The sequence below is a fragment of the Malurus melanocephalus genome, unplaced genomic scaffold (genome assembly GCF_030028575.1).
Source record: "Malurus melanocephalus ecotype Western Australia unplaced genomic scaffold, MMel_1.1 scaffold_555, whole genome shotgun sequence".
NCBI lineage: Eukaryota > Metazoa > Chordata > Aves > Passeriformes > Maluridae > Malurus > Malurus melanocephalus.
In genome coordinates this window covers 184,243-195,468 of record NW_026623787.1, presented here as the reverse complement: position 1 = coordinate 195,468, position 11,226 = coordinate 184,243, and the positions used below count along the sequence as shown (strand labels likewise).

At 42.4% G+C, this 11,226-nt stretch overlaps 1 protein-coding gene across 1 annotated transcript in view; it reads right to left on the bottom strand.

Annotated features, from left to right (window-relative positions):
* Positions 1–6,718: 6,718 nt before the first annotated feature.
* The window catches only part of RNGTT (RNA guanylyltransferase and 5'-phosphatase), a 168,717-nt gene continuing 164,209 nt past the window's right edge, over positions 6,719–11,226 (bottom strand). Inside the window, exon 16 of the mRNA XM_057382214.1 lies at positions 6,719–9,541. Within this exon, the coding sequence (XP_057238197.1) occupies positions 9,378–9,541 (164 nt within the window). The 3' untranslated portion in view covers positions 6,719–9,377. The remainder of the gene's footprint in view (positions 9,542–11,226) is intronic.

Sequence of the window (11,226 nt, the reverse complement as noted above, 5' to 3'; positions counted from 1 at the left end):
GACAGGTTCTTGTCCCATGTAATTTGTTAATATTTCTCCTGAAAAGCAGGTATCGAAGCCCTTTTCAGGCTACCTTTCAGCTGGCGCCATCTTTCTGCACCGTACTCAGCACCAGTACAATGAATGTGACTCTGTAAAGGACTGAGAAAATCCCACATWGCCATCAAAAAGTGCACAGGGCTGGGCCTTAGGCACGGAGTATCTTTGGGGAMGTGTATGCACATGCTGCTGCCTGACCTCGTGAGCCCTTGGACTTGCGTGACTTGTCACTGCAACAGTGGTGGCACAACTTGGGGTCTGCACCTATAAGTCTAGGCTTGGTGCTCCACTTGGCATGGCTGACACATGACATCCTGCTCCATAAAAGCAAAATCAAGATCCCCCTCTCCTCTGTGGTTTCATGAGGACCACATCTACCTGACAGTTACCTCRGTTGTTGCTCACCCAAACTTTTGCTGCACTGTAACTTTGTCAACATGATCATCTGTGTTTCACAGAGTTTGTTCTGAGTAAGCCTGAACAAAACCTCCCATTATATCTGCTAAACAAAATTGCCGGTTTCTGACTCAAAATGGCTTGGCTGGCATCCCATGGCCTAGCACAATAGATGCAATCTTGTGCTGTAGGTCACCTTTAGCCGGGGTGGTGGCACTGATCGCTTGCCTGAACGTCAGAATGAATCTTGCCACTAAAACATCTGCAGCTGGGCACAAGGGAGGTGATGTGACACGTCTGATACCATTTTAACGAACAACAGGCACTCTTTGGACATGAATTGAGTTCCATTGTCACTTAGAATCTGTCCAGGAACTTGAAAACGAGAGTCTTAGCACTTTCAGTCTCTGGGCTGATGTAATTTGCACAGAGTATTGAAAGCCATTTTCAAGGCACATCTAACAAAGCTGAAAAAATACAGTTTATGAAAAGTGCAGGAAAGATTTTCTTCTACCTGTGGACTGTTGCACGGAAGAGCACATGGTGTTTGTGCATAATCTTGACATTGCATTGCCATTGCCAAGCACCACTTACCCCACAGACCACCTAACCAGCATCTGGTAGGCAAAAAATCCTTACAGGCTTTTTGTAGTAAAGTGAATCTGGACTTGATGATCTTAGAGGTCCTTTCCAACTTTAATCGTTTTATGATTCTAAGGCACATCACAAGAAGTGACAGCCCCTTCAGCTGTCAGTCCATTTGCTTTAGCACAGTGCAGAAGGGATAAAGGACTAGCACCAGTTCACTCGGGAAATGAAGCCCTGCTGCTGTGAGGGGGGAGGAATCCATGGAAGAAATTACTTCTCAAGAAAAGAGCATAATTGTGAGACATTTTGTAGTTGTAATGCCTCACGGATAGATTTGCATTTGCATATTACACTCTAACCAGTCCCCTGTGCGTCATTTAAACTCTCTTCACACAGGCAATGCTCTGTCAGTTTTCATAACCCAGCTGCCTGTACAGGAATTGTTCTGTTTTCCCTCCTGAAGCTGTGTGTGAAAGCAGAAACATTCTGTGCCCACAACTGGCTTTGTGGAATGGGTATTTTTGTCCAATCTCCACAAACTCAGAAAATATTTTGCCTGTGGATTGAACAGGAGCTGCTACWTAATGCAGTAAATGTTGAATTTCWTMTTTAGTGAGAGCTGATCCTTTTCCTCCTCGAAGCTGTCATTAGCTGATGCAGGCTTTGGGWGTCTGCTGCACAGAGACACAGGCACACAGGCTCAACTCTCTTCTCCATCAACAGGGCGAGGGGTCCCAGTGTACCAGGCTGCTGTTCTCATTCCATTTCTGCAAGCCTCATGATCACTCCCTGTTCCTTTGCAGGTCTGGGCCAGCCTGACCAGGTCTTAATGAGTGTGTCCAATTTTCTGTGTGGCATCAAGAAGCCTCAGTGGCACAGACAGACTTCAAAAGGACAGCAGTTATTATACACAAAGCCACAAGGCCCTAGTGCTTGCGCCACCACTGTGTGTCAAGGGCTTTGYGGCTCCCCTAAATTGAAGACATAGAAGAGTTACAGGAGTCAGTAACTACAAAGCTGAAGCTAAAAGTGACCTCCTTTTGCTTCAGACCTCTGTGCCTGCCTGTTTGCTCCTGATGGGCTGTCAGCCCATTTCAGCCAGTCAGGATGACCCAGCCATGCACTTCACCTCTCACTGGAGCTGAACAGCCTCCCCTGCTGTCCTGGGACCAGCCTGCCTTCCCTGCTGATAAAGTGTGCCCTCGAGGGAAAGGAAGAGGGGTATTTTACCAGCCCATCAGACCAAAGCACCTCTTTCAGACACCTGTGCCTTTCTGCTGTAGCACCTCGAGCCCCAGTGAGTGGGGCTGAAGAGCCTTGCCAAGCCATGCTGTCCAAAYTGCAGTGGGGAAACATAAGCCTGTTGGAACCCAAATGTCTCTGCTCACATCCATGGGGCAACGTGCTTGGAAAGTAGTGATGGAAAAAGCCAATTTGTACTTTTACTGCWACTAATGCTGGAGGAGATTGGGCTGGAAAGGAGGGGGCAACACCAGCCTTTTCCCTAACACGGTCACGCTGCTCTCACTGTGCCTGGGGGACTGCACCATGCAGCTTGTCCCACACAGAGGGAGAGCCCATCCCCACTTCTAATGGGTGCACCAGGCTCAGCAACAGGAAATCACCATCCCCATTTAGCTATGCGCACTTTTGAAAAATGACTTGGCTGTGACACCAGAATCAAAGGAGGTTGTGTTTCTCTGCTCGATGTCTGTAASAGGAAGCAAAAGGCCAGCTGCTGGTTACACTGGCTGGCACAGGCTCCTCTGAGTTTCAGGGACAAAACACAGAGCTTTGATGAAAGCAGCAAATGGTGCAAAGCTCAACACCAACCATGTCTGCTTCAAACTACGGCATKTGCCTGCTGTAGATTATTTTTGCAGAATACCAGCAGGTCACTGACTCACATGGATAAGTATTACCTGGCAGCAGAATTATCATTGATTTCATATTATTGATTTCTCAGCCAAAKGGTAACATACTAAATCTTTTCTGTTAAGAGAACAAACTACCATGGCAGGAGAAAGTAAATTATTCTGGGAGCCCATGGCTTAAAGACCAGAAACCTTTCAGAGATGTTTTTCACTGCCTGATRGAGGAAAGAGACTTGTTTTGCTCCTTAGTGATTTCCAAGCAGTTATTTTATGGGTCTCAAACCTTCATGTTGTCAAACCAGAATTCTTCATCAAAAAGATTTTGCATACAGTAGTCTATAAACTGAAACAAAGGAGATTATAAGTACTAAAATATACAATGAAACAGCACTGACTGCCAAACAAACTGACAGGGGGAATTCAAACTAAGATTGTTTTTCTATTCTTATCTTACCACATTATAAGTCAGGGTTTTTGTTTACCCTAGAGAGAGACATGTCTCTAGTTTTGCATTCCTGCTGTGCCACTCTGAATGTGTCCCCTTGTTCCTGTAATGCCAGGCCTCTCAGCAGACTCGCTTTTCTCTTGGTCCACTTGATCAGAAATACTCCATAGCCATGTTCATGGCACATTTGTGAGGCTTCCTACTCTGGAGCTCATCAGAGCAGTGTTTGGCAAAGAYAGCTGCCTGCTATTTATCTTTTACCTCTCCAGTCCTGGAGTCTGCTCAGTGCTTTGGCTTTAATACACACTGGCTCCTGGTCTGCCCTCCCTGTTGCCAGCCCTCTCTTGAGGCAGAGCACCGGAGTCTCCTGGATAAAGGGTAGGTCCTCACCCCACGCACCAGCCCTCGTTGCCTTCTCTTGTTCTGCTCCCACCTAACAACTTCTTTTCCTGTGTAAAATCCTCTTTTCTCAATGTCACCGACATCTGCTCCGCTCTCTATTATTCCACCTCTTCCCTTCCTCTTTAGTACATGAGATACCACCAGTCCTGGCTGCCTTTCACGCCTTTTCCTCCACAAGACCAAACTTGCAGCATCTGTGTGSTGTCCTCTGAGCTGCTGCCTGGTCTCCAGTTGCTCCCACTATAAGCATCCCCTCCCATAYCCACAGCACAGCGTGTGGAAATCTGTACTCTTCTTCCAAGCTTTTTCTGTAGATTCATCCTACCTTTCTGAATGCAATTTCTTTTTCCATTTGGATTAAAGTTTCTCATCCACTGATGATTAGATTAGTTCAGAAACTCTTTGAAGTATGTTTTGATAATAACAAAATACTCTTCCTCCAGTGTTACCTGTTTGGCATTTATACCAACCTATTTAATATGACAATGTTACCGTCTCCCCACATCAGAGGAATTTCTGAGTAGAAGAGTTAATAAAAACTTAATTTTCTCAAAGTACCATAGATGAATGCTCCTGAACCCAATTTGCACGCTTTCTGTGAGTCAAATAGACACCAAGATACTGAGGGTGGAGGAGGGAGAAGGGGGGAGATGAACAGTATTTCTGATGAAATAAATCCTATAATGGTAGTTGATTTACTATAGTTTCATTTTAAAATGTCTATTGTTTTTACATTCAGTGCTTTCTTAAAGACATGAAAATTGTTTGCACTAAAATTTTACTTTAGGTTTCTTTGTAACACCAAAAGGAAGTATTACTGTTCCCTCATCAAGTTCACTGTCTTCCATATTTTCACATTTCTGGATGTACAAACATCATTGAAAGGTTCATGATCATGTGTTCCCCCCCTGTTGCTGACTATTGAAATGAACCAGATTAAAATGAGCCCAGACAGAGGGGAAACTGTTTTGTAAATGTCTCAATCAACCTCCAACCTCAGCCCTACAGATCTCTGCAGAAGCTCAGCAGACTCTCACCAGGGGAGCAGAAAGAGCGCTAACCTATATTCCCACTGCAAACATTAACTAATTTATCCAGATGTCAGTGCAAAGAGTGTGTCTTGCCTTTGTTTGCACAAGAAATAGGGAGATGGGGTCATGAGGGAGGGAAGGGGAGAAAGGCTCCTCGCTCATACACTGAATACTGTCACAGCTGGTAGATGCTGCTTTGGTTTCCCTGTGCAAGCGTGACTGACAGGGACAGTGCAACCCTACCCATGGATCCTCAGGGCTGGATTACACAGGGATGAGCACACAGTCCTGGAGTGGAGCACTGCCCTCAAAGAATGTGAGTGGGGGGTCAGTCCCAGGGCACAGGTTCTCTCAGTCTCACATCGGATGGTGGGACACCTGGAAAAGCAGGCAAGGAGGTGTAATGGAGGAACGCAAGCTCGGGGAACTGTGTGGAACGCACAGAGCAGAGAAACTCGACATTGAGAACAAAGAGGTACAGGTGAAATCTAAGCCCTGCCAGGTTTGTGAGCATTGGAAGCTACAGCAGCCCCCAGGCAATCTGAGAGCAAACCTCGTGCTGTAGCATAGGAGGACAGAAGTGGTCTGGCTATCTAAGGCATTTCAGCCAAATGTTACTCCCAYTCAAGTTAACAGGACTGCCTGGATTTAGCAGCAGCTGTGTGGGGCTTGGCTGCTGGCTGGGGTTAAATCATGACAGAGGACTAAGAGAAAGCAATATAATCTACTGAAAATAAATCTTTCTTGACCAACTAATTGGATATTTTTGATGGCTTTATAAATTTAACTGACACTGCAAGAGTTTCAATGCTATGAAATAGAAATATTTAACACTTTGCTCAGAAAATCCTGATAACACAGGGGAGTAACATAAAATGTTGCATATTATACTGATTGAGAAAGAATTGAGAGGAAGCATTGAAGAGACAGAAATCTGCAGGAGATGCAAAAGGAACAAACCCCCTTTCAGCTCTCTTTCTCTCTCTGCTGAGTATAGATGAATCCTAGGAAATTATCTTGCTGTGCTATCACCTTTGAGAATACTCTGAGGTCGTAAGAGAAAATTATGCTTTACACATTATGCAAATATAAAGTCMCACCTCTTGGGCACAGAACTGAGGAGCTGCCACACACAGAAGGAGGCATCCTGAACACTGCCCCTGAAGGGACTGCTCCARTGAACACCCAAGCCAACACAAACCACAAAGTGTGACGTGCTGGTCCGAGCACATCAATCCCCTTCTTTAATGCATACAGAGCAGAGGAGTGAGCAGTGGATAGAGAAGTTGCCATACCTCTCCTGGAGTGCTCAAATGCCAGATCTGGTTTGGCATTCACACTGAAACACTGCAAAGTCAGAAATGGTTGAGAGAAGAACCACAAAAATTGCACACATAACGAGAACATAACAGCAGTGGAGGCAGGATCTTAATTAGAAGGAAATTATAAAAATCAAGATAGGCTTTTTAGATCCAGAAAAATGCCGCCTAGACAGATGCAACCTGAAAAAGGAAACTGCCTTATTACAATACAAGTCCAGGAGCTGGTCCAAGTAGGTGGGCTACCAGATGTAKGGTCATGCTGAATGATAAATCATCAGGGAAGACTCCTGCAGACCTCTTGTACCGCTTTTCAGGCAGCTGCACTTAACACAGAATGGATAAACTACATAACATTAGCCTGTCATAAAATATGTACTTCAGGCACCAATTGGTTTCTTTCTGGTTCTGTTTGCAGAATTACAAACTGCACTAGAAAATGGCACAATGGATTGTGGCCTCYACTGGGCTGCTACCTCAGAGAAAAGTCACTGACCTCTGGAAAAGGTGGATCATTTTCTTGGAGGACTGCACAACAATAACACTGAGGTATCCTTGTACTTTGCAYTGGTATCAGGAAAGCACAGGCAGCAAAAGCAAACACATCTTCAGAAAAAGTATTTTAAACCATCGACTTTATTAAAATACTTAATACACGTTTTTCAGAGGAATGTACTTACATTTTCTGGAAACTCCACTGAACCCAAATTTTAATTAGATATTTAACAAATGACAAAATAGTGGATGAATTCATGCTGTACACCAAAGAATAGACAAGTTAGGGTATTGTTTTTCATCACCATCATCATCATAATCATTATTTTCCTGGCACAGACTCTTCTTTGCTTTTTAGCKTCCATCTCTTGAATATCTAGTAGCAGAGAAAGGAGGTTTGCGTTTCTCACTGCATTAAACACATCTTGTCCAAGTGAAAGTCCATTTGTTTTCACCACCTTCCTTCAACCCTTCCCCAGGAGCCTCCTCTTCCAGAAGAGCAAAGGTGATTGACCTCTCTGAAAAGCTACAGGTCACAGTGCAAGAAGAGTTTGATAGTCAAATATGAACAAGGAGCTCTGTACCTTCACAGAATCATTACTCTTTCAAAATATCCATTTCAAACTGAGAGTGGAAAAAAAAAAAAAGACACTTTCAAAATACAAGGGCCAAAACACATTCATGGACTTAGTGGAATGCACATGGAAGACAGCCAGCAGTGCTGCAGCTCTGAAGTAAAAGGTAAAATCAGAAGCCAGGTCTTGTTGAAATACAAGGTGAAAGAGCTGGGAAGGAGAAAGACAGAAATAACCTGGACACATTCTTAAAAACATGAAATGTCTTTACCTCATGGGGAAGGCTGCAATCATCATATGCGTTGCAACTGCCATGAACCACAGAGATCAGTGACAAAGTGTATGTCATGACAATCTCAATGACAAGTGTAATCTGGGGGAAATTATTCATACCGAGTAAAGAAATAATTAACTGCRTGTTTCAATGCAAGATGCACAGAGGATGCATAGGTTTTCACATCAAATTAATAAGGCTCTTTTTAAGARATCATTTTGCAACCTTGCATAGGTGATATTATATCTTTTCAATAGATAATATGCAGAAACTATGTACAGTTGAAAAAATGAACTTTGATGAAAGCATTTTTCCCCTCAAGTTTTACCCTAGTATAAAAGTAACTTATATAACTCCTTTGATTCTCTAAAACACACATGGAATATCCCAGAAAGAGAAACCAGGAACACCATCTAAATGATGCCGTGTGCATTTATACAACAGGTTGAAACAACTAGAGAAGCCATACAAAGCATAGTCATAACATTTTCATATAGAAAAGAAATGCAGGAGTAAATTTTGCTTACAAACACGAAAACTCATTTAAACAGAAATGCATTTTAGGTATAACAAATTAATGACCCTCACTAATCAGACTGCTGAATGGATGGATGACTCACACACTAAGTAAACGATAGAAAGAGCCAATTCAATCCCTGCTTGATAAATGGACAGTAAACTTTAAAATCTGCATTTGGTTTCCAATTAATCCCAGTTCAGAACAACTCCTCCCTCAGACAGCCAGACGGCAGCTTCTCAAAACTAATATTATGAACATCTGCCAGCCCGCTGCAACAAAAGCCATTAGGGCATTCATGTGCTTCTTCATTTGGTAAGAAAGAAAGTCAGCCAGAGGATGAACACAGTGCCACAGGACAGCCAACCCCAAAGCTGAAAATGTGTGTCCTGTTCCCTGGGACACTCATCCACCACCCCAAATGGCTTGTTTTTGCCCTGGAGTTATCTAAATCAGGATGTCTGATGCAGCACTCTTCCACTGAAATTACCTTCACTTTTACACAGGAGCTGACAGGCATTTGTTTTGCCATTTTGTGCCTGGATGCGAGATTTCGTTATTAGCGCTGCTTTTTACTCTTGCATATCACAGTGATGTGAACTTTTTAGCAGTATTTACAATGGTATCACTGTGCAGAACTAAGCCCTGTACTAGAAACAGTCTCATTAATGGAGACCTTAATACTAAGGATTTGGTACATTTCTGATCTATAGATAAAAAGGCAAAGCTAAAATCAGCCCACTATACATTTGGCATTAGGTTCAAATGTGGGGRAAAAAAGCAAACACCCAGCACATTCCCTTGTTTCAAAGGGACGCTATTTACAAGAAGAATTCACTTTTTTAATATTTCAACAAAAATCCAGCTAATTTCAAAATTAGAGTAATCTAGGGCGGCTTAGTTTTTAATCAACAAAACACAAACAACACTGCTGTTTGCTGTTAAACACAAGTCTCAGAAATGTAGGGAAACTACAATCAGTTATACTATGGGTGACAAATCACAGCCAGTTTAATAACAACAGTAAAAAAACAAAAAAAACTCTGCTTTTTTTAAACAAAGCTTCTAAAAAGTACGGCATCCCAATATTTCCTCAGTTCCAGATTGCTGACATTATAAATTAAAGGTGAAAAGAGATCCGTATATAAACAAGGCAGCTTTCCACTGACTTCATTGTACTCGGTTCTTGTCTAAACCTTTGGAAATTTAATCTTCAAATACCATAAGGTAAGGTTGAATTCATCAGTTACAAAACAATGTCCGTTCGTATGTGGAATTTGGAAAAACAAAACAAAACAAAAAGCAAACTCAAAAAACACACACAAGTATTTACAACAATTCAGATCTCTGTTTTCCCAGCCTTCACACTTGCACGTCACCTTCTGCAGAGCTGTACACGCACGATGCGCTCAGACCAAGGCCCTATGTTATGGTACGTGGCCTTTTGGGYGGTGGGGGTGGCATGAGTTCAGTGTCAGGATCGAGGTGGTGCTTCCGGGTCTGTCCTTGGGAAGCTGCTGCACATCTGTCAATGAACTCAAACAGCATCTCCTTCGTGACTGGGTTCTGGATGCTGTTGCAGACAGCTGTGAACAAAGGACAAATTCTCATGTAACAAAACTCATTTGTTGTAGTTGACACTTCAATACCTTCAACTCCTCTTGGCAAAATAACAACATATTCTGGCTCAAGTATTCAGCCTCAAACACGCTCTCTGACAAGGTAGTTGTGCTTGGAGTCACGAATCTCTGCTCGGCTCCCCAGAGAGCAAAGCAGTGCCATGGGCCCCTGCTCTCATGGGAGTCACTTTCCAAAACAAATAAAAGGCACGTGTGCGTGCGTGTGTACGTGTGTGTGTGTGTGTGTGTGTGTGTGTGTGTGTAAGGCTTTCTGGGGCAACTATTAAAGCACCAGGAAGTAACATCCCATAGAGGCAAGAAACAGCAACAAAAGCCTTGTGAGACACAGCTTTGAAACATCAAATCCAAGTAGCTGGAAACAAGACTGACTCAGTATAGAAAAACTCTGAATTATGGTAGCTTTTTTTTTTCCACCAGTAAGTACTATAAATTCTAGAAACATGCAATGTATAGTCCTTTTTCTTTAACCCATATACCTTTATGGGGCAGAAAGACTTGACAGCAAGCAAATGGCGTGTCTAGAACACCAGAGCACATTGATGGAGCAGCAGCCATGGTGCTGTGTGGTGGCCAAGGAACACGCGTACAGGCATCCTTGGGGTACTTAACTCCCCAGATCACAGTTTGTGAGTTATGGCCCACAGGATTTTAAGGAACAAATAAACAGTTTGCTTCATTTTAAACAAATGAAATATTCTTTAATATTTTCCTATGTAACTTTATATTCCCCTAATTAATCCTCCTGAGAGACTTAGTGAAAAGGAGAAAAAAGAAAGGAGCATGAAATTAAGTGGGAATCCTACAACTATCTTGGAAGCAAGCACAAAATGATTAGAGGATAACTGGTAGCATTTAGGGGCTGGCCCCAGTAYGGTGCAATTTCCATGCAAAACAATCTACTGACCCCCTAGAGTACTAAACAACTCCTTAAGACTCCTTAAAACGTGCTTGCAATATAGCATTGTTACAAATAACAATGACTCTCCAAAACATTCCTCTCTTTCCTGCAGAATTCCAGAACCAATCAAAGGATTACTTTACAATTAATAAAGCACATTTCTAGCATTATTTTTTTCAATTATCTCATTATTTTTGGTGAAAAGGTGCTTTAAGAGTTGCACACTATTTGACTTTAGTGCTTGGGAGGCATTACCATTACCAGTAATTTAGGAGCAGAATTTGAGTAATAAGGCAACTGGTGTAACTCATTATCAACTTGTTAGGGCTGCCTTAGCTTAATCACTCAAAAAGCCCTTCTGTTTTCAATTTGAAAGTTAACAAAGCCCAAAAGCAAGACACAGACAGGTGTTTGTTTATTTCAACCATGGGGCCAGATAAATAGCATTTTTTTCATCATGAGAAAGCTAATAGAGGAGAGAGGATGTGGAGAAAGAAGCCTCAAATGATAAAACACAACTTCTAGAAATTTTGAAAAATGGTCGAAAGTGAAAACTCAGAGCCAAAAAAAAGCTTTCTGTTCTGAAAATTCCTATAAGAAAACCGAAATATATCTTACAAATTCCTCCTGTTACATTTAATATTCTTTTAATTTTAATTTTTAATAAGTTCACTATGTTTTGGGAGAAAAAAGTCAGGAATAACAAAACTGCTCTACAAATGGAGAAAATGAG